This window comes from Phyllostomus discolor, chromosome 3, assembly GCF_004126475.2.
Source record: "Phyllostomus discolor isolate MPI-MPIP mPhyDis1 chromosome 3, mPhyDis1.pri.v3, whole genome shotgun sequence".
Classification (NCBI taxonomy): domain Eukaryota; kingdom Metazoa; phylum Chordata; class Mammalia; order Chiroptera; family Phyllostomidae; genus Phyllostomus; species Phyllostomus discolor.
The window spans coordinates 208,824,834-208,847,620 of NC_040905.2; the positions used below are offsets into that span (position 1 = coordinate 208,824,834).

General features: G+C 59.0%; 2 protein-coding genes across 4 annotated transcripts in view; one reads left to right on the forward strand and one right to left on the reverse strand.

Moving 5' to 3' along the window:
- The first annotated feature begins 1,189 nt into the window (after positions 1-1,189).
- Positions 1,190-19,846, forward strand: FPGS (folylpolyglutamate synthase). Of its 3 annotated transcripts, none has more exons than XM_036022264.1 (15): positions 1,190-1,378; positions 13,427-13,555; positions 13,648-13,701; positions 13,785-13,849; positions 14,999-15,113; positions 15,279-15,359; positions 15,488-15,549; positions 15,638-15,740; positions 16,007-16,084; positions 16,278-16,425; positions 16,519-16,608; positions 17,345-17,495; positions 17,638-17,713; positions 18,140-18,206; positions 19,016-19,846. In XM_036022264.1, exons 1-15 carry the CDS (start codon positions 1,256-1,258, stop codon positions 19,399-19,401), a joined length of 1,728 nt encoding a protein of 575 aa, XP_035878157.1. In that variant the 5' UTR covers positions 1,190-1,255; the 3' UTR covers positions 19,402-19,846. The 3 variants fall into 3 exon arrangements, with proteins under 3 accessions (XP_035878157.1, XP_028372437.1, XP_035878158.1); XM_028516636.2 differs by lacking the exon at positions 1,190-1,378 and adding an exon at positions 11,989-12,181; XM_036022265.1 differs by lacking the exon at positions 1,190-1,378 and adding an exon at positions 12,466-12,488.
- Positions 19,847-20,246: 400 nt separating this feature from the next.
- The window catches only part of ENG (endoglin), a 30,958-nt gene continuing 28,417 nt past the window's right edge, over positions 20,247-22,787 (reverse strand). The window contains exons 13-15 of the mRNA XM_028514439.2: positions 22,320-22,374; positions 21,173-21,274; positions 20,247-21,045 (exon numbers count right to left, since the gene is read on the reverse strand). Coding sequence (XP_028370240.1) covers positions 20,921-21,045; positions 21,173-21,274; positions 22,320-22,374 — 282 coding nt within the window. The 3' untranslated portion in view covers positions 20,247-20,920. The remainder of the gene's footprint in view (positions 21,046-21,172; positions 21,275-22,319; positions 22,375-22,787) is intronic.

Below are 22,787 nucleotides of genomic sequence, written 5' to 3' on the forward strand. Positions count from 1 at the left end.
GAACGTCCTTCTGCTTAGAGAAGGGCGGTGCTTCGGCCTCCGTGGACACTCCAGCCCCACCCAAGCGCGGGCTGGCGCACCTCTAGCAAGGCGAGGTCCACACTGCCGGGCAGGGCAGGGCCCTGGGGTGGAATGCTGGGCAACGGAAAGGGACACAGGGGTATATTCCCTGTGCCAGGAAGCCGTTCCAAAGGCGACGGGTGGAAAACACACTGTTTGAGCTCATTTTATAAGAAGGATGGGAGGAATCGCTAAAACTACCCGTGGTTACTTGGAGTGGTTCTGCCCTTTATGCAGCTCTGTGTTTTCTCATATTTGCTGAAATCATATTTTTATGTGTGCAATTAAACTACATTTTAAAACCAAAGGAGGCCCCAAACCCTGGAGCTTCTGGCTCCAAGCTCCCCCCACATCCCACCTCCCCGTGGGACCCCTCAGAGGGAAGGTCAGGAGTATGCAGCAGGGTGGGTCCACCTGCTTCAGCCCCCAGCCCTGGTGGGACGGGTTTCCTCCCAGCGAGTGGAGAGTGGGAGTGGAGGGTGGAGGGAGGAGCGTGTCTCAGAACAAAAGCTCCCGGGTGGCTGGGCCTGTGTGGCCGTCCCCCGGGGCGATCAGAGTAGCATCTGGCATTTCCAGTACCGGAGTGAGTCAGCCAGCAAGAGGAGCGCAAACAGGAAAGGTCTCTACCAGCTTGTTTGGACCCGCCTCCGGCCCTCAGTGTCACCCTGCAGCCAGGGAATCAGGGAATCGGTCTGTCCTGGCTTCTTTCCAGCCCCATGATTCAGTGAAACACGGCCTCTCCACCCAGCAGGCTCACACTCCTTAAGTCAAGAGTGCCCCTGGATCCCGTAACTCCTCCTCACGGATCCCAGCCAGGCAGGGCCGGGAAGAGCCGGCCCCAAGGGCTGCCAGTCTCCCACGTGCCTCTCCCCCCAAGCCCCCACCTGCCTGCTCACCTTTAACCTCCACGCAGTTGTTATTTAACTCAACGGCAGTTCTGCACTCCGGAAACTTCCGGGGGGACAAGAGGGCCCTGGGCAGGTCCCAAGAGGAGAGCGGGAACCTAAGACCTTCCCCCCTGCACACCGGGGAGGCCCAGGGCTTCTGGGTGGAGAGAAGGCGAGGTCTCGGATATCCTCTCCACTCCCTGTCCCACCTCTGGCCCTGCTGAAGCTGGCGCAGAGCGACCTTGGCGGGGCAGAGGTGACCTGTGATCACCTTGCGCCTGCCGGGTCAGGGAGCATGAAGGTCAGGGATGAGGGGTGCCAAGTCCCTGGCTACCTCCTGGCCAGTCGCTGAGAAGCTGTGGCGGGAAGCAAGCATGGAGCAGCCGCGCCTCTCCGGGGGGCCTTTCTCTGCTGCACCTGCCTCCTTCCAGGTAGGAGAACACGCGGAGTGGCCCTGGGCTGGCGGCCCCCTCGCAAAGCCTCGGTCCTTCCTTCCGTACAGGCGGGTGTAAACATCCCGCGGGGGTCCGAGACAGTCAGCAATGACAATAACCCCACACTTGGCGGAACCCCAAGGGGCATCGATACTGAGAAGCCTTGTGCTAAAGGCCCAGGGTGGCCAAGGGCTTCACCCTCCGCCTTGACCTCTGGAGGCTCCGCAATGGCCCCCACCCAACCCAGCGTGGCTGTGGGGAGACTCTTGAGGGGCGGTCCCTAGAGCAGAACCAGTAGCAGGTGCGGCTGGTGACGGAGGCTGCGTCCAGGGTCCCCTGAGTGCCAGGCCCGCTAGCATGGTCTGTAGATGGGGCTTCACCTGGCTGAGCTCTCGGGGCTGCTCCACGAGGGACCGAGAGTCTCATTTGAACAGTGATACTAGTCACAGCCGTCACAACGGCAACACTGATCAAGTTCTCACTACCTGCTCGGCCCTGTGCCCATCGTCACGATCAGCCTGTCACAGGTCTGAAACCACTGTCGCCGGCATGTTATAGATCTGGTGGGTATGGCTACGAGTGTGAAGGACTTAGCTGGTTAAAAGTCTCCAACTCCGGCACGTGGTGGGGGCCCTGCCTCTGGGCTCTGGGCTCAGCGCCCTCTCACGGGGCCTCATCCAACCCTGGAAGGTGGGGGCGACGGCAGGTCCCGCTTTACAGATGAAGCCACCGAGCTCAGCCAGGTCAGGAGGTGTGTCCCCCCCCCCCCCCCCCCCCCCCCCCCCCCGCCGAGGCCAGCAGCAGAAGCCTCCTAGCCTGGCTGGGGAGAAGACTGCCTGGAGGGGGGGGTGGGAGCCCTGCGCCTGGCTACAGGGAGATCTAGGCTCACATCCCCAGAGACGCTAGAAAGGTCACTCAGCCTCCCCAGGCCTCGGGCACCGCCCCTGTGGAGCCGGGAGCACAAGAAGGTGCCCTCTGAGGCCCAGGCGCCAACGCGCCAGCTGCAGCCGCTCAGCCAGCATTGCCCGGGGCTGCGCACCAGGCCAGGCCGGGTCTCCCCAGTCCCTCCGAGCACAACCTTCTGTCCAGCAGGAGAGGAGGGGTGGCCCCAGAGGCCAGGGTTTGGGAACAGTGGCTCCTTCCAGTTCACCCAGGCCCCCCCCACTCGTTGGAGGCCAGGGCACGGGAGAGATGGGGCGAGTGGCCCAGGGTCACGTGGCATGGGTCCTGTCACCAGGGGAGGAGGAGTTGAAGGTGGCCCCCAGGGAGTGGGGCGTGTTGGCATTCTACAGGGCTCCTTAGCAGTGGTAGGGCTTCCCTTCAAAGTAAGAGCCAGCCTGAGGCCAGAGTTCTGTTGACCAGATGACCAGGTCACCTCACGGGGCACAGAGCCAGTGGGGCAGTGTCCAAGGGCGGCCTGAGGGTGGAGTCCAGGGTCCGGTGAAGGACAGTCGCTTCCCCCGTTGGGCCGCTGTTGCTCCCCTGGGAAATGGGTCCTGGGACGGAAGCTGCTTCTCGGGGCGGGTGAAGATCCAACGAGACGGGTGCGTGTAAAGGCCCCTGCACAGCGGGAACATCTAGAAAGAGCCCACATTAACTATCACTTAAGGAAATCCAAGTTACAAGTGAAAAAAAACTAGCCAGGGATTCCCCAGTTGATCAGAGAGGCGGAATCAGTGGTCACGGAAATCAGACAGAGCTGGGACTGAGCTCAGTCCTTCCCGCCTGGTCACCTTCGCACGTGATTCCTCTCTTTGGGCCCTCAGTCTCTTCACCTGTAAAATGGGCTCAGCGCGGCATCTGGCAAGGACGAGGCTCGGTAAAGTTTACCCCCGGGCTGTGGTGCCACAGACGGCGGTGGTCACAGCGGTGGTCCCAGCAGGGGAGATAACAAACTGAAGAAAACTCCTCCACATTTTTTCCTCCGAAAAGCAGTCAGACAGCTGCTCTCGGGTTTGGGCAGAGAAGGCTTTCACCAGCTCAAAGGGGAGGAAGCAGGTGGGGGCCAGCCTTGCCATGGCCCGGCTACCACAAGGCCCCGTGCCACATGCCTGGTGCCCTCCAGGGCCCCTCTTGGCCATGAACAGGTACCCCAGAAACTTCTGGGGAGCCACACTTGATTCCAGGTCATTTCCAGACCCTTGCTGGGCCTCAGTGGCCTGCACTGCTGAACAGGACAGTTCATCAAGCCCTGGCCAGTGTGGCTCAATTGCTTGAGCATCATCCTATAAAGCAAAAGGTCACCAGTTCGATTCCCGGTCAGGGCACATGCCTGGATTGTGGGTTTGGTTTCTGGTGAGGGACCCATATGGGAGGCAACCAGTTGATGTTTCTCTCCTGGATTGATGTGTCTCTCCCTCTCTCTCTCCTTTCCTTCCCCCACACTTAAAACAAACAAACAAACAAACAAAAAACACGAGTTATGAGGTGCAGCCCCCCAGTGTGGTAAGAATTGTTCTTTTTTCTAATTGTGCATGTTCCCGGGGACATTTTGATAAAACACATTCCAGCACAAGGGAAACAGAAGTCGCCTTTAGCCTGGCTACCTGGAGCTAATCACAGGTGCTATTTACAGAATAACTTCCAGGTTCTCTCTAAACTATAATTTTTTGAACAAAAATAGGATCCCACTCTCCCCACTGTCTCACCAACAGGTTTGTTCCCTTCACAGCCTTCTTATATTGCAATTCATAATACTCTTTTTTAAAAAGTATTTGTTCTGAAGCGCTAATGCAAGCACATGATTCGAAATTTAAAAATATACATGAGGGCGGACGGCAAAAAGAAGGCAGCAAGAATGTGACTTTTGCGCGAGAGACCTGGAATGACTAGGAGTCGGTCACGTGCACTCCGGGGGAAAGAACGTTCCAGGCCGAGTGAAACACCAGTGCGAAGGCCCTGAGGCTTGGTGATGCATTCACTCCCGCGCCCTTCGGCAGGCAGAGTAAGCCCTCGGGGCCTCAGTGTCCCACGAAGACTGAAAGACTGCAGTTGATGCTGCGCGCTCACTGGTTGTGGACTTTCCCAAAGGTGATGATGGGAAATGGGGAGATCAGAAGTTTCAATGTCATCCTAAGTCCAGTGGGAGTGAACCCACTGGACCGCTTTAAGCAGCAGAGAGACGAGATCAGAGTTTCTTTAAAAATCACGGAGAGCGGTTGTAGGGTTGAGAGACACAGCGGCAAAGAGGCTATAAAGGAGGCCAGCACTGGTGGCCGGGACCACAGGGCGGCCTGGAGGGAAGGCAGTGGGGCCGACTGGACAGGCCTGTGGACGGTGGGGCCTGGGGTGAGGGAGAGGGAAACCCCAGGGGAGGTCCCGTTTCAGACTTGGGCAGCTGGGAGGATGGCGGAGCTGTTTTCCCAGCTGGCGAGGTCTGGGGAGCAGCAGGCGTTGGGGTGAAGATGCAAGAGAACGTGGTTGTGGATCTGACCTGCTTGGGAGCTGTCAGAGGCTCACAGGCCATTGGTCATCCAAGAGGGACATTTGAAAGTCAGATGCCATCACAGACCCGAGACAGCAGAATCTTGGAGAGAGGTACGAGCCCCAGACCCTCCAACGGGAAGATGTTGGAGGAGGTACAGCCAGTGAGGAAGGAGGAGGAGCAGGAGGGAGGGGCCGGGAAGCCCAGAGAGCAGAGGGTATCAGGAAGTGGGGACATCATCAGCTGTGTCACCTGCCACCCTAGACAAAGCCTGTGTTGCCAATCATAGCTCCAATTATTTCTAGGGTCATTTTTAGAAGTGGAATCACAGAGTCAAAGGGAGACCGGCTCTGGCTGGTGTGGCTCAGTGGGTTGAGCGCTGGCCTGTGAACCAAAATGTCACGGGTTCAATTCCCAGTCAGGGCACCTGCCTGGGTTGTGGGCCAGGTTCCCAGTTGGGGGTGTGCAAGAGGGAGCCAATCGATGTTTTTCACGCACATCCATCTTTCTCTCCCTCTCTTCCTCCTCTCTATAAATGAATTAAATCTTTTTTTTAAAAAGGGAGCCCAGTTTGTCCTCATAATAAACTGAATCCATGAACACTTTAGCAGCCAGCATCAGGGCAGCCTGGGGAGAGGCTGGCCCACTGAAGACACACGATTCTGCCCGAGGCAGGTTCTCTTCCCCCCAGTTACAGGGAAGTGTTTCCCTGTCGGGCACTGGGTGTACGTAGATGTTCGGAGCTGGAGGAGTCTTTTTTTCTTAAAGATTTTTTATTTATTTGTTTTTAGAGAGAGGGGAAGGGAGGGAGAAAGAAAGAGAGAAACATCAATGTGTGGTTGCCTCTCACATGACCCCCACTGGGGACCTGGCCCGCAACCCAGCATGTGCCCTGACTGGGAATCGAACTGGAGACCCTTTGGTTCATAGCCCGTACTCAATCCACTGAGCCACACCAGCCAGGGCTGGAGGAGTCTTTATGTACATCAGAGGTCAGAGCCCTGGAGTGGCTATCCCAATGCTACCTTCCCTTCCGAATGCTAGCCTTCTGCACACACTGGCCCGTGAGCTTGCCCTCCCCTGGTCTCCACAGAACCCCGGGGCGGAGGGAAGGGGCAGCTGGACCAACCGAGTCCCGGCTCTCTGGACTGTGGTAGCCTTTGGAGACTTGTCCTCATTGAGACACTCCACCCCTTGCCCCAGGATATCCCCAGAAATTGTGGGCTCATAAAGAGCCCATTTCAGCCCTGGTCAGTGTGGCTTGGTTGGTTGGGAGCATTGTCCTATAGACCAGAAGTTTGCGAGTTCGATTCCTGGTCAGGGCACAAGTCCAGGTTGCAGGTTCAATCTACACTTCAGGGAGTGCAAGAGAAGGCAACCAATCGATGTTTTTCTCTCCTCTCTCCCCCCCCCCCCTAAAAGCAGTGAAAAAAAAAAATGTCTTTGGGTGAGGATTTAAAAAGAAAAAAGAAAAAGATCTCATTTCAGTTCTCACCTTACTCAGGAACTGCCCAGGGTCACACAGCACATCGACATCAGCGAGGCAGGGTGGCCAGGCGGGGGGGTGGTGTGGTGAGTACGGGCAGACTGTAGTGTCGGTAGATCCAGGTTTGAATCTTGGCTGTGTCACCCACAGTCTGTGTCACCCTGGGGGACTTTGCTTAATCTCTGGGAGCCTCCATTTCTCCACCTGCACAATGGGGGTAATGTCTAATCCACACAATTCTCAAGAGGATGAAAAGAGACTGCCATGCCCGGTACAAGGATACGTGCTGAACATCTTAGCTGCAAGCAGCCCACCCGCAGGTGTTCCCAAGCAGAGGCAAATGGGAGCAAAGGCTTGGAAGCAGAAGAGGCCGAGGCCAAGTCCGCAAGTCCTTGCCAAAGGCAGGCTTAGACGAGCTTGTGGGATCTATTGATCCTAAGGGCATGGTGGGGCAGGAGACCAGCAATGTTGTTACAGCACAGACCGGGGAACGGGGCTGAAGGATATAAAAGACCCCCCCTTTTTCTCTGGGGGTTCCTCCCCACCTACTGGGTTCGTTTTGCCTGCTGCCTGAGGAAAGACATCTCTTAATGTCAGGGATCAGTGAAAAGGAAAGGAATTTATTATTTATTTGAAATAGTACAAACTAAAGTTCCCCACAAACGCACACAGTCCTCCCGGCACCCTCCATGTGGCAAAAGGGAGCATTCCCAAAGCCTCCTGGTCCTGACTCTCACCTAAGCCAAGTGGTCCCAACCAAGGCACCAAAGCCGCATGGTCCTAAACAGACGTGTGGCCCCAAAAAGAGAGACCCCAAATGGCTGCCTTGCCTGGGTTTAAATTCCCCCGCCAATCTTCCTCTGCAGCCCCATTTCCGGCTCCTCCCGCAATTGGCCACAGCTGCCAGCATTCTGGGCAGGTGTGGCCCTGTGGTGTGGAACCAATGATCTCCAAGCTCTTCTGGACCCCATTACAAATCCCTGCTTGGGTCTCCCCTCTTGGCTGCCGTAACAGGGTTACGGTATGGGGCAGATCTGAGTTTAGGAAGTCCGCGGCGGGGCCCAGCGCCTTGCCTTTGCTGACCTGCTGTGTGGCTTCATCCTGTCTCTGACCTTTCCCTCTCTGGGCCTCGGCCTCCGCTTGCCCCTACAAGCACCCAGGGTGGCTCTGATCAGGGTTTGCAACTATGTATGTTCCTCCGTAAATTTTCTTCTTTGCTGCCCTGTCGCCCTCTGGACAGGGTGCTCTGAGAGCAGAACTTTGTCATCTGTCCTAAGAACCCAGGGTCCCCAGCATCCCACCCAGGGTCTGGCACAGAGACAATTTCTCATCACTTGAAGGAACGAATGAGTGAATGGGTTCATGACACCCTTCCCCTGTGGGAAGGAGGGGGTTAAAGTAGAGTCCCTTAGCCTGGGACTCACCCTCCACACACCTGCAGTTCAGCCTCCAGGGGGCGACTCTGGCTCACTTGTCAGTCCCCCTACACCCCTGTTCTTTTCTCTCCAAACAATGGCTTTGTTTCTACTGTTTTGCTTTTGTTTTTGTTTTTGTTTTTTCTGGAGAGTAGAAATGCCATGTGGCGGTAATGGTGGCTCTCCAGGTGGGTTATGAGGTTGCCTTTGATTTTCTCCTTTACACATCTCTCTGTTTTTCTTCTACGAACATCTCTGACTTTTCTCTTTTTTTAAAGATTTTATTTGCTTATTTTTAGAGAGGGAAGGGAGGGAGAAAGAGAGAGAGAGAGAGAGAGTGAGAGAGAGGGAGAGAGAGAGAAACATCAATGTGCGGTTGCTGGGGGCCGTGGCCTGCAACCCAGGCATGTGCCCTGACTGGGAATCGAACCTGCGATGCTTTGGTTCACAGCCCGCGCTCAATCCACTGAGCTATGCCAGCTAGGGCCATCTCTGACTTTCAAGTAAAAAAACAATGACGCAAAGGAGGCCAGCAGACCATAAAGAAGATACAGTTTTCAGAAATAAGAAGAAGCTGCTCTGCCTCCTCCAAATATAATAAATACAACTCAAAACTACCCCGAGAATCCATTTTTCCCCCTTGTGCGACTGGCAAGGAACAAAGGTGACTAATGGTCTGTGTCGGCGAAGACGGAGCTGGCACAGGCCACACCAGGGCTGAACGGGTAGAAGCCAGCCCCGCCCCTCTGGGGGACAACGTGGCCAATGCGTATTGCCAACGTGGCAGCGAGTCAACTGCAAATCTTCTACCCAGCAGTTACACTTCTGGGAATTTGTGGATCAGATACACTCACAGGAGGAAGAAATAATGAGGGTAAAGAGGGTAAAATGTTATTGATTGCCACATTGCTTGTGATGGCAAAATACTGGAAACCTCAGTGTCCACCAGCAGGAGACTGGCCAGGTACACAGAAGCACGTCCACGCGCAGGAGCACGGTGCGGCCTGGAATAAGTTCACTAGAGGGGAAGCTCCCGGACTGAGACAACTCAGAATAAGGGCCGAGATATAGCGCGTGTGGAGGAAGTGCAATGCACACTTGCATGTATGGTCCGCCATCTGTGAGCAAGAAAGGGAAATTTAGATGTACTTGTATTTGCTTGTAAATGCACAGAATTTCTCTAGAAAGATGACAAGAAATATAACTTCGCTTTCGGGGGAGGGGAATGAGGATGCCAGGACCTGGGGTGGTACGTTTTCACCACACATCTCTTTGTACCTCTGACTATTTCAATGACATAATGTGCCCGACCTGCCCAAGGCCATCGGGTAGGTTGCCAAGGCTTTGGTCCCCACTTACAACCCTGCACAACTGGGGTGACACCAGGTAGAATCCCTAGAACTTTCTGTGCTGTCTCCTGCCTTCCACGCCTGCACAGGGGTCAACCTCATCTTCTCTGTGTTGTTCCAATGTTAGTGTCTGTGCTGCCGAAGCGAGCACCTGCCTCCCGTGTCTGCACGTCTCTTCCTGTTTCCGACTGGAGCCGAGGTCTGCAGCTCAGACTGCCAGAACTGCAAACCCTCCCCAGTCTAGGGGTGGCCTGGCATGGGTCGGCGGGGATGGTTGACATAGACAGCTTCGCTCCGGACAGAGGGAAAGAAATAAGCTAGGATTCAGGGACATAGGCAAGTGGGGTTCCCCACCTCATATCAGAGGAGGGAGTCTCCCCCTGGGATGTCATTTTGCCTGGGACCTCATTCCTGGAGGAACAGACCAAGAGTTCCAAGGCCCCCTCACCCCCCGCCCCCCCCCCGTTATATATGAATCAATGGACGCCACCAATAGTCAGTTCAGAAAAAGAAAACTGGTTGTATAGGACAGAACTGAGGAATAATGTCTGTGATACCCAACATGCTTTCATGCTTGACAGGAAGGTGATAAATGGACATTAGAAAAATGGGTCAAGGATGAGCGAGGCAGTTTATTGAAATGAATGTGCAAAGATGCTCAAGTCCGCCACAGCCAGGAAAATGCAGAGTGACCATGACAAGGTACACCCAGCAATCTGGGGGACATGCTGGGAAAGGGGTGCCTTCCTCACACACACAGCTGGGGAGATGCCGAGGGTACAGCATTGGGGGAAAGAAATGCAAACGCCCTGGACCCGGTGTCCCCCATGCAATCTCACGGCAGGGTGAAAGCCCCGGTGTACACGTCATCCACAGTGGCGAGGCACCGAAGGTTATGTGAATGCCCTGCGGCAGGCCGGTGGGGGTGCATTATGATGCTGCCGTTGCCACTGAGTTAGCAGTCCGCCTGGGGGTGGGCAGGGGGGAAGGAGGAAGGCACAGAGGCTGGGAACAAGGGCTTATGATTTGTGCTGGTGCCTTTATCCCTTTGCAGCCCGGTGTCTTCCCCTGTAGGACAGGACGAAACAGGATGAGAACACTAGCACCTGTTTCCTAGGTCTGTGATGGCTGACTGAGCGACTGTGCAGAAAGTGTTTGATGCAGTGCCTGGGTGCTACTTAACTGTTTGCTAGGTCAATGTCTTTTTGATCTTAACATTTTATTTACTTATTTGTAGAGAGAGGAGGGAGGGAGAAAGAGCGGGAGAGAAACATCGATCGGTTGCCTCTCACATACCCCCAACTGGGGACCTGCCTACAACCCAGGCATGTGCCCTGACTGGGAATCGAACCTCTCTGTCCACAGGCCAGTGCTCAGCCCACTGGGCCACACCAGCCAGGGTTGCTAAGTCAATGGCTTAGAGGTATCCCTATCAGCTTATTGTTCACTAAGAAATGAAGACACAGGAAATATTATCCTCTGGGTTGACCAGGCCCGATGGACATCTAGGGGCGTCCGTGATTTCACGAACATAGAAATCTGCGGGACGCATTTGGTCATCAAGGATCTCCAAAGGAGGAAGGCTGCGGGTGGGCGTGAGGAAAAGAAAAAACATTTAAAGCTTCTTTGTGATCATTTGTATGCAGTTGCTAAATTATACACAGGTATAAGCATAGAGAAAGTTTCAATGACTTTAAAAAAAAGAAAACTAGAAAGTAAAGGACCGCTTTATCTCCTGTGGGGCCAGGTGGCGGCGCCCAGCAGCGGTGCGCAGAGCCCAAGAGCAGCCAGCCAGTGAAGGCATCTTCCCAACACGATGTTTATTTCGAAACCAATCTCTGATACACATTGACCCCAATGCTTGCAGGACAGAGGGAGTGAGGTCCTGAAATTTCACCAGCTGTTTGAAGGCCTGCCTCTCATCTGTGGGAACGTCCCTGGAGGGATGTTTGCAGCCTCCCCTCCTTTCCCCACCTCGGCTGTGCAAAGGGAATCTCCATACTAGGGTACTTTCTCAATGCTAGCAGTTGGGACCTAGAAACTAATAGGAAAAGTTCTGAGCCCCACTTTAAAAGTTTTTTTTAAAGATCTAGTTGGCCTCATGGAATGATTAAGGAGTCAGGCAGCATCCCAGCCAATAAACAGAAAGGCACTCCTCTGAACAGCAAATCTTCAAGTGCAAATCTGATCACGTCGTCTCTTTTAAAACCCTTCTATTGTCATCCACATTTCATCTAAGTTCCCTACCAGGACAGCGTGCAGAGGCAGGACTGAGGAGTAACTGCTGACCAGCGTGCAGGCGCCGTGGGGCAAGTGGACCCCACCAGCTGGGAGTTCAGTTCTCTGCCGTGCCTAGTTCTCTCTCTCAAATCGTTTGCTTTTCACACATCGTTCCCTCCCCTTTTCCCAGGAACCTCTCTCCCATCCCTACACCTCGCTGACTCCTCCTTACTCCCTAGACCTCCACCAGCATGTTGCTTTCTTCCAGGAAGACTTCCCAGGCTGCCCACGCTCGGCTAGGAACCCAAATGCGTTGGCGTCTGGGTTTTGGTCTATTGGCCCGAAGGCTGCCAGATTCTCCAGGACGGAGACCGCACCCCCGCAGCCTGCAGTCTCTGCGTGGACTTGTGACTTTTGGGGCCGGGTTTCAGTGACGTCCACAGGCCATTTCATCGAACTCGGAGCTGATTCAGAGCTGGTTCTGGCTTGGAGCAGAGGCTGAGGGCTGCTGACTGGGAACGGCTATTTTGGCTGGGTGCAAGTTTATCTTAGGCGAGGCCGCCCAGGGAGCTTGCCCCTCATAAATATGAGCGAAGGCCTCAGTCCAGGGGACTGCCCCTCACAAGGATGGCATCCGCGATTCCTATTGGTGCCGGTGGGTTCCTTGGGCGGTGCTCATTGGCGGAGGGCGTGCCGGGGCGGGGCCGGGCGCGGCGGGGCGGGGCGTCTCCGGCTCCAGCCCTGCGTGAGGTCGTCAGTTCCACAACTATGCCCTGGGCGCGCAGTCACCTGCGCGCCGCTCTCTTCCTGGCAGCGGTTTCTCCGCTTGGTGCAACGCCCAGGGTCGCGGGCAGGCGAGCGTGGAGTGCGAGGCCCGCGCCGCAGGAGCCGGGCATGGAGTATCAGGTATCCAGCAGGCAGGCTGGCGGCTGTGCAATGACACGTGGGCCGGACCTGAGCCACCCTGCATCCGGAGGCGCCAGCCGAGGAGGGGACCAGGAACCCGTGGGGTGGGGGGTTGGACAGCCTGGAGTCCGGATTGGGGGCGGGGACCAGGAAGTTGGGCCTGAGCATCCGGATCTGGAAATTCTGAAACTGAAGGGTCCCGCGTCAGAGTTGGAAGGGGTGTCGGGTGATGGGATCAAGAGTCCAGTGGCCCAGCTGGGGTTCTAGTGGTCCATAATCTCCGGAGTCATAGATCAGGGGCAATGGGGTGGGAGCGGAGCGGGGGCGGGGCAAGAATTAGGAAAACGTCCACCAGGCTCTGTGCCAGGGGCCAGCCGCTAGATGTCAGGCAGAATCGGTTTGATGGGGTGGAGTCTCCAACCAACCCTTGCGGTCGCGAGGGGAGATAAACAGCACTCCCACTCTTACCCCCAGGGCGGACCCTCGGAAGCTGACCTACCTTCCTTCCTGGCGGGGTGACCCTGGGCACACCCTTTCTCCCTACCAGCCTCCTTCTTTGCTATCTGGTGACTTCAGGCAGCTCTGGTCTTCTTCTGGTGGGGGAGCGCAAGAGTGCCCATTTGTTCCTGTTTGGACACAAAGTATCCCTGCAGGCCAAAAAAACCACGTGTTCTTTTTTTTTTTTTTGCAGAATTTAAACAACCCTCATCTCAACATGGGAAAACCACCCATCCCTTAACAGTTTAGAAAGTATCTCAAAACCTTGTATTCTAGCAGTTCTACTCCTGGCCAGAGGGTGGAATCCCAATCGTTAGGCATGAAAGATTTTAGGAATTCCTGGTGCTAATTCCTCCAGTTCCACGGACCCCAGCCTTCTGTGGTTCTGGCCCCACCCTAGCAGGAGCCCAGTGTCGTGGTGGACCCCACTAGAGGGAATGAGGGCAGAGGCCCCAGGGATGCAGCCTGGGGAGCCCTCACCAGAAGCAAGGCTCATTCTATTAGTCATGATACCAGCTTAGTCCGGCACTCCCTGGGTGGGGCTGAGGTGCCCCAGGCTCCCATTTCTGCCAGAGTTGGAAAGATGCTGCCGCTTCTGTCTCACCGGAGTCTGCTCTGTGGGATAGGGCAGCAGGGCTGGCCAGGCAGCTGGTGCCCTGGCCTGGCCACTGGTGCGCTGGGTGCCCCTGTCCCCGTGGATGATTCCTAGTGAGCTTTAACTTGCTGCGCGGGGCCTGTGTTCGACAGGATGCTGTGCGCGCACTCAACACCCTGCAGACCAACGCCAGCTACCTGGAGGAGGCGAAGCGCCGGCGGGGCGACCCCGCGACACAGCTGGAGGCCATGAAGCTGTACTTGGCACAGAGTGGGCTTCAGGTAAAGCGGGCATGGCTTGTGACCCCCCTCCTCCACCCCTGTTTGTCTGGGAGTCCTGTTGCTGACTTGGGGACCTTGTGTCTCTCTCCCAGGTGGAGGACTTGGACCGGCTGAACATCATCCACGTCACTGGGACGAAGGGGAAGGTGAGGGCAGGACTCAGGGGAGGTGTGTCCCCTTGGTGGGGTCGGGGTGGTAGGACTTCCCAGACACGACCTTTGTTTCCTAGGGCTCCACCTGTGCCTTCACGGAACGTATCCTCCGAAGCTACGGCCTGAAGACGGGGTTCTTTAGGTACTGGGGTGTGGGGGTGTGGCGTCTCTTAGCTCTCTGGGGGCGCTGTGGGACCAGCCAGCGCCTCACGGCCAGGGTCACCCCTCGAAGCTCAGCTGCTTCCCTCTCTGCCCAGCTTTTCTTCATTTGACAAGCATTGAATCAGCGCTCACCACAAGGGCTCAAGTTTATGGCAGTCTTTCATTGTCCTAATGAAAACAGTTGGGGGAGGGTGGCAGTAACCTGCATGTATAAACTAAATACAGCTAGAATAGGTACACCTGTCTCTTTATTCGCTGGAATTCCATATACAATGTCCAGGTCACATGGGCATGTTTATCGATTAGGATGATGCTTTCGCAGCAAGGAGCAGACAGCCTGGCTTGTGAGGGCTTGCGGGATGAGGGTGGTTCGTGACGTGCATGCCGCCTCCTGAGCGGGCAGCACAGGGGGCCCCTCCCCTTCTCCCCTTCGCTGGCCTCGGTTGCTGCTTTGTCCTCGAGCCAGAGCTCCCTCTCGGTGGCATGCGGGCATCTAGACTCGCTCCGGGAGACGGGCTAGGGCGGGTGGGGGTGGGGAGGCAGTGGGCTCCTCTTCCCGCGGGTGCCCATGCCTCTCCTTAGCTGGTCACCTGTAAGGCAGTGGGCTCCACCTGGTGGTTAATTGCCCAGGATTCAGTCCTGGGGGGGTGGGGTATTTAAGATTGTTGCCTCCTTGTCTGTAACCAGTTCCTTCAAGTGGCCTCTGAGCACCTGAAACCAGCTCACCGAAGTCCTTTCAGGCCGTTGTGTTCCCCTAAGCAGCTGTCTGTTCAAAATAAAGCAAGAGAAGGCCTCATAACATGAGAGGGTCTTTCTTAAGTAAATTCTTGGGTAAAAGCCCACCCAGCCTTTGACCTGAGCCTGTGTAGCCTGTGGGCCAACCCGGGGATGCACAGAAGGGCGGGGGCACAGGGGACGAGGGACTCGGGAGAGGTGAGACACAGTCAGTGGCATCAGCTCCGCTGGGACCTGGGGGCCCAGGTGAGGAGCTAGGACTCTCTCTGAGGGCAGGGGGAAGCCACTGAGCGTTTTCAGCAGGACAGTAGTGACACAGTCAGATCTGTGGGGCTGTGGGGGAGGCCTGGGAGGCCAGAGCAGGGAGACTCGATGACCTCAGGTCTCCCGGCAGCTCTCCCCACCTGGTGCAGGTACGGGAGCGGATCCGAATCAATGGGCAGCCCATCAGCCCCGAGCTCTTCACCAAGCACTTCTGGCGCCTCTACCATCACCTGGAGGAGACCAAGGTTTCCATGCGGGAGGGCTGGTGGGGGGGTGGGCGGTGGCAGGAAAGGGGCTGCTGGGGTGGTAGATGGACCCCGGAGGAGCCACACGCCCCAGGCAGAGGCCACAGGGGCCCCAGGCAGAGGCCGCAGGGGCCCCAGGCTCTGACGCTGTGTTCCTGTCCACAGGACAGCAGCAGCTGTGTCTCCATGCCCAGCTACTTCCGTTTCCTCACGCTTATGGCTTTCCACGTCTTCCTCCAAGAGAAGGTGCGTGCCCCCTCCCCGGAGCCCTGTGTCCCAGGCCTTGGGGGGGCAGAATCTTACGCAGGCTGGGGGCTCGCCTGTGGCGGACGGGTGCCCGTGCACCTCCCGCCATACCCTCTGATTCTCCGCAGGTGGACCTGGCCGTGGTGGAAGTGGGTATTGGTGGGGCTTACGACTCCACTAACATCATCAGGTGAGGGCGGCTGCGTGGGGAGAGGGATGGCGGCCACGAGCCCCGGTGGCCCAGGGCAGGGGCGTCACGGCGCTCTGGTCTCCTGCAGGAAGCCCGTAGTGTGTGGGGTCTCCGCTCTTGGCATCGACCACACCAGCCTTCTGGGGGACACGATGGAGAAGATCGCATGGCAGAAGGGGGGCATCTTCAAGGTGACCAGGCGGCCCCAGGCTGTCCACGTACCTCCCCTCCCTTACGGCTCAGGGAAGTGGGGCTGGGGCAGGGTCCTTTATACCCGATGCAGGAGAGGTCTGGGGCATCCGTGGGGTCTGGGTGCTTGTCTCAGCCCTGCATGTGCCTGGAGCACGTCAAGCTTCATCGGCAGCCTCAGTGTCCCCATGGGGGGCTCCCATAGGGCTGTGGGGGCAGAGGCGGAGGGCCCCCCGGCAGCCCATCTCACTCTCCGGGTCCTCCACAGCACGGCGTCCCCGCCTTCACCGTGCTCCAGCCGGACGGCCCCCTGGCGGTGCTGAGGGAGCGAGCCGAGCAGATCTCAGTGAGTCCAACCGGGAGGGCTGGGAGCCGCTCTATCCTTCGGGGCTTCAGTTCGCTCCTCCGTTCTGCGCGGGCCAGCCGCTCGCCCAGCCGGAGCACGCCTTGGTTCTAGGAGCAGGGCTTGGCGGGTTCTGGTCAGCGGGGAAGCATGGGAGGGCTGATGACATCAGGAAGGGCTCCCGGCTCCTCTGCAGTGTCCCCTTTACCTGTGTCCACCGCTGGACGCCCTGGAGGAAGGAGGGCCCCCGCTGACCCTGGGCCTGGAGGGAGAACACCAGCGGTCCAATGCCGCCTTGGCCTTGCAGCTGGCCCGCTGCTGGCTGCAGCAGAAGGACCACCAAGGTAAGTGGGCCGGCCGGTGGGCGGGGGACGCGAGGAGCCTGCCTCAGACGGTGCTGAGACCACTCGGTCCCACACGGCCCCCCTGCCCCCCAGGCATCGGGGAGCTGAAAGCGTCCAGGCCAAGCCCCCTGGGTCAGCTGCCGCTGGCGCCCATGTTCCAGCCCACACCCCACATGCGGCTCGGTGAGTTAGTCCCTCCAGGCGTCTTGGTTTCCTCTTTGAGGGACAGGGGCAGCTGGATGGGGTGCCCGAGAGAAAGGACTCCGAAGTCAGTAAGCTTCCCTGACTTGGAGTCCGTGAACTCCCTGTGAGCCTCAGTCTCCCCGCCTGCCAAATGAGATGATGATGATGGGACCCGCTGTGAGGTGACACCACCAAGGGACTGCGCCCGGGGCCTGGCACGTCGGGGATCAGGTGCCCGGGCCGGGCAGCTGCCGTTACTGCCACTCGTGTTTTCGTCACCGTCATCGGGCCACAGGGTCCTTGGGAACGGTGATACTGTCAGGCTTCTTGCGTCCCCTAAGCTATGGGCACGTAGTAGGTGCTCGTGGCTGTCAGACAGCTTCAGCAAATGGTTCCAGTGTGTCCACCATGTGCCAGGCCCCACGTCAGGGCCATGACACAGCCCAGGAGCCAGGCAGATCTTGGACTACAGCCCAGTCCCAAATCCCTTGCTCTCTTACCTACTCCCTCTGAGCGAAGGGCTGCCTAGAAGATTCCACCAGAAGAGGCAGCAAAAGAGTTTACCCCACTGACTGGCACCCGGTCATGGGCTCCCGAGCTGATCAGCTCCCCAGAGCGCCCAGACGGGGGCGCTGTGGGCGGGTTATGTGTGCAAGTCTGGGACTCGAGTGGGGAGAGGGTATGGGAGGGCCTCCCCGTGGCAAAGGCTAGGAGCTGCCTTGGCTTCCACCCCCAGGGCTTCAGGGCACGGAGTGGCTGGGCCGGTCGCAGGTGCTGCGGCGTGGGTCCCTCACCTGGTACCTGGATGGCGCGCACACCTGCAGCAGCATGCAAGCCTGCGTTCGCTGGTTCAGACACGCTCTGCACCGCCTGGAGAAGCCCAGCAAGTGAGCTTGGGGCAGGGTGGATTTGGGAGGGGAGGGGCCCCGGGGAAGGATGGGGCGGGATCAGCCGCCTCTAGGGAGGAAGGAAGTTTCTGGAGGAAGGGTGGGAGGTGCGCTCTTACCCGCCCCCTCACTCCTCCCACAGGGTGTCTGAAGTGTGCATCTTGCTCTTCAACTCCACCGGGGACCGGGATGCCGCCGCCCTGCTGAAGCTGCTGCAGGTGAGAGGCTGGCTGGTGGCTGGGTGACAGGCAGCCTGGTCCCGGTCGGGCTGTGTGACAGCCCCTGCCCCCAGTAGTGCCTTCACCCCGGAGCCTCCTTTCCCCAGCTGTAGAACGGGGCTCATTCCTGGATTTGGAGCCAGCTCGGTGGCTGCGGGACCTTCAGCTGTACCCCTGCCCCCAGCCTCTGTTTCCCCATCCGTACAGTGGGCTGCCCAGAGCACAGCCCCGGCAGGGCGCAGTGTGGTAGATAGGGCGCAGGGACGGGGGGGGCGGGGGGCAGCTGAAGACCTGAGGCTTCATGCCAGTGGGGGCATCTCCAGAGACAGGGGGTGTGTACGTGGGCCCCAGGGTGCCATGTGGAAGATGGGGTGGGGGGCCCCCTCTCAGGGCTCAGATACCGAGCTTTATCCCTTGGTCTTCTAGCCCTGCCAGTTTGACTATGCCGTTTTCTGCCCTAACCTGACAGAGGTGTCGCCCATGGACAACGCAGGTGAGAGGTGACAGGCGTGGTGGCCTGCAGTGGGCAGGGTGTGGAGGGCCCTGAGGGGTCGGCCGGCCCTGCTGGTGACCGTGGGGCCTTCTGAACTGGCAGCCTAGGGTAGGAGCTAGGATCGCCTTATTGTATAAATATCCTTTGGTACGTTTTGAGTTTTGCATGTGACTGTAATACTAAAAAAAGAATTATGGGGGAAAACATTTTTCAAAATGCAAGTTAAAACCTACTGATGGTTCTTAAAGTCAGTTTAGTGGGTCTCAACCAGCATTTTTTATTTTAACTGGAATAGAGGAGAGAGTGTCTGTGTGTTGCATGAAGTAAGGGCGGGTGCTGTTTCACAAAGCTCCTGTTCCAGATGCTTATATGTGCACGCATGTGAGGACTGGGTTGCCATTGCAAAATGTGTTTTTTCCTGTGGGTCCCGTTCACAAAAACTTGAAATGATATGAAAAACACAGCTCCCCAGGCCCCGCATCAGACTGTCTGGGGAGAGTCCGGGGGTCTGTGTTTCCAGAAATGCTTCTGCACGCCCAGCGGTGGACCTGGTCCATTTTACAGAGGGAGGCACTGAGGCTGGGGCGGGGGGATGTGCTGGGGGGGTGGGCGAAAGCCCCAGCTTTGACGCTGAACTGCCTGGCTTGGCCGTCACCAGCTCAGGAGGCACCGGGCAAGTCTCTGAGCCCCGTCGTCTTCGTAGCATTCGCTGAGGACTAGACGGTGGGTGTAAAGGGCCCGAACTAGGCAGGCTTCCGCGGCGTGCCTGCCCTCCCCCTCGCTGACATGCGCACCCCTGTGTCCCGCAGACCAGCAGAACTTCATGGTGACCCTGGACCAGGTGTTGCTCCGCTGCTTGGAGCACCAGCAGCACTGGGGCCGCCTGCACGAGGAGCCGGCCGGCCTGGAGCCCACGGGGCCCGGGTCCCTGCTGCTGGCACCCCGCCCTCCCCACACCCACGGCCCCAGCTCCCTCGTCTTCAGCTGCATCTCCCACGCTCTGCAGTGGATCAGCCAGGGCCGGGACCCCGTCTTTCAGACACCCGGTCCCCCACAGGGCCTTCTCGCCCACCCCGTGGCAGCCAGCGGGGCCCGAGTGCTCCGTGAGGCCGCTGCCGTCCACGTGCTGGTCACCGGGAGCCTGCACCTGGTGGGCGGCGCCCTGAAGCTGCTGGAGCCCTCCCTGTCCCAGTAGCCCTGGCAGTGGGGCTGGGGGTGGGGCCTCCCACACCTGCCCCAGTCTCTCTCCTGGACTTTTGCATTATTAGGCACCTTTCATTTCCTGCCTCCCCGAGTCTGCCCAGGCTGCCCCAGGGACTCGGGCTCCGGGTGGTGAGGGGGGTGGCTGGTGGGCGGGAGGCTGAGATGGACATGCTGTCTCCAAGCCTGGGGTGCACTTGGCTTCTCCTTCCTCCCTGCTGAGGCAGCCAGGGGCCTCCCGAGTCCTCCTGTTGGGGCCCCAGGCCTGACACCCCAGCCCGTCCCCCTCCCACCCAGAGCGCAGCCCGGCCAGGCCCAGGCTCCTCCTGGTGCAGGTCCACAGGTTTCCTCCCCTCAGTGGCCTTCTGGAGCAGGAGAGGGTCCGTGCCTGGGGGCTGGGCGGCTGGATTCAATTAAAGGCTTTATCTTTTTAAAAAAAAGTTAAGCAAAATGTTTGATTTAACCTCTGACCTCCAGCTCCCTCTGCAGACAACAGGGGGACGGGGGGCCGTAGTAGTACAGGAACTAGATTGTGTGGGATCCCAGGTGTGTGGCCTGGGACCCTCTGAGCCTCCGGTGGCCCATCTGAAAGGAGAAAACTGGCCGGATGTCTGCGGACCACACACCGGGCGCTGCCTCACAGACCTCCCCGCGGAGGCCCTGGGGTCGGGAATTCTCACCCCTGTTTTACCGACGGGGGGATCGAGGCCGGCTTAAAGCAGCCACAGGACCTGCCCATGGTCACCCAGCCCGTTAAGTGGCAGGTCTGGGATTTGAACCCAGAGCTGTCCCCGCCTTCCCCCGCATTTTAGGTGTCCCTTCCCTTCTCCCAGCCCAACACTGGTTTCATGGTCTGATTTATTGGTCGTGAGTATATAGGGGTGGACCCAGGTCAGGCAGCCTGGCCACTCCTATCTGCTGCCTTCCCGATGGGCCAGGAGGGAAGGGGTCCCCGTGTGACAGTTGCAGGAAGGAGCTAGGCTCCCCTGTTCCCGGGCTGGGCATCCCTAGGCGCCGGTTCCCCCCACCCCAAAGCTGCGTCAGTCCAAAGCTGTGCTGCCGGGGTCGGATCCCGGCGGTTCTTCGCTGGTCACGGCGGCGGCACCTTGGGTCCGAGTGGGCCGGGCAGTCTGCTTTGAGCTCTCACCTCCAGCCCAGCCCAGGTCGTGGAGGGCTGGGTCCAGGTTAAAATAACGGATTTGTGTTTCTATAACAACGTGGACATAGAGAGCAGTGTTCTGTCACTCTGGGGTCCCGGGCAGCCGTGCCCTAGGCCCACTGAGTTTGAAGGTTCTGCAGGGTGGGGTGGGGCGACCCCAAGGCGTTCCGAGCTGGTGCCCGCGCTGGCAGCAGGCCTCCGAGAAAGAGGCAGCGGGCACGGTCCGTCCTCGGTCGAGCGGAAGGGTTGGGGCCACAGGGCGAGTTCGTGACCAGTGGTTCCCAGCTGGTGGCTGCTCAGTCTCTCCGGCTGGGCAAGGGCTGGCTGGGTGGTTCCCAGGGCTCCAGGCTGGGCACTACGCCATGCTGCTGGTGGAGCAGGGGGTGCTCTGGGTGCTCCCGATGCTGTGGTTGGTGCTACTGCTCTCTGAGGAGGCCGGGGCAGCCACCGCCACCACGGGCTCCCGCTTGCTGGGGGTTCCTGGGGGCAGGGGCGGAGGTCAGGGCCCCAGCCAGGGCTCCCCACTCCCCCAGAGGCTTCGCTGGGCTCCCCCGGAGGGGTGGCAGAGGGGTCCTGAGCACTCGTGGCGGGGACCTGGGATACTCACGTGTGTGCGAGTAGATGTACCAGAGCGCGGCGGTGAGCAGGGCCCCGATGAGGAAGGCGCCGAAGGTGATGCCCAGCACGGCGGGCAGGACGAGGGTGTGGCCTGGGCAGCCGAGGGAGGGACAGCCGCAGTCAGTGCTGCTGCCCCGTCCCTGGCCCCCTACTCTTGGGCCGGCCAGGAGCACAGGTTCTGGTGTGAGTCCCAGCTCGCCCACTGCCCTGACCTCCCTGGACCTCAGCCTCGTCATCTAGCAAATGGGCTCGCCACACCCATGCCTGGCATGAAGCTGTGGTTGCCGGGACCCTCAGCCGCGAGGGCCGAGCCAGACCGTCAGGGCTGCGCCTCTGCCTCCCAGGGCTGCAGGAGGTGCTGGTCGGGGCGGCTGGGGGGTACAATCTGAGCGAAAAGTGAGTGGGGCCTCCTCGCTGCGCGACCTCCGGTCACTGCCTGCTCCCCGAGAGCCCTGCACCATGGTAGGGACGGGCGGGGTCCCTCTGGGGGCTCTCCAGCCCTGCCTTGGGGTTTCCCTAAGCCCCCTGCTTTCCACACGGCTGGCTCCTGTGTGAGCATGGGCCAGGCAGCCTCCCTCCGGCCCTGCGTCCTTATCCCTGCCAAGGGGCGATGAGCCCTTCTCTCCCGGGCGGGAGCTGGGTGTGGGAGTTCCATCCTGTCCAAGGCTGGGGGGCCAAGAGGCAGGTGACCCCACCTCGGCTTCCCGTGTGAGGGACTCTTCCGCCTGGTGGAGGCCCGGGCCCAGAGGGAACTAACAGAGGCTGCAGGGTGCTGGGCGGAAGCGGCGTCCTCCACTCCGGGGGCCTCAGGGCGAGGCCAACCCCGCCCCAGGTGCCTGCCAGCCCATCCAGACCTGGTGCAGGCCATCTCCCTGATGAGGTCGGCCAGCAGCCACGGGAATCAAAAAGAGCCAAAGGCCTGGAATCCCCCCCCACAGGGGCATCCTAAGCAAAAGCTCTCCCTTCTAGAAGACACAGCTGTGGATCCTACTCCAGGCCACTGGGAAGCCCTTGTCCTGCCCTCCGCCCAGGGCTGCTCTCTCTAGGGTCCTCTCCGCTGGGAACCTAGGCCCCAGTCCCTCTGGGCCATCTGTTGCCAACCACTGGAGCCCCAGAGAGACCCTGGGAGAGCTCACCAGACACGCCGGGGCTGACGACGTTCAGGCGCATGGTGACGGTCCTGTAGGTTTTCTGCGGGAGGGAGAGAGTGGTGTGCGGCACTGCCTCTGAGAGGAGGCTTTCAGGTTTGCTCCCTGGCTCTCCGACCCAGTCCCCGCCCTCCCTGGGGCCTTGGTGTCTCATCCCACCACTTTCTGGCCGGGAGCCCTGGAGCAAGTCCTGGGAGGTGCAAGCCGTGGACAGGCGTGGGGAGCCAGTCCCTGGCTGCTGCTGGACTTTCTGGTGGGCTCCCGGGAGGCCCCTGACTCCCATGAGGATTGCGGGTGCACTCCGCATGCATCCATTACCCCGGTGAAGGACTTGGGAAGACAAGCCAGCTTGTCCCAGAGGCCCGGCTCCCTGTGGCGGGAGGGAGGGGGCCTGCCCGGGAGCGGCCCCAGTGGCTTCTCTAGGTTCAAACCACCAGAGACCCTTCTGTGTGCAAG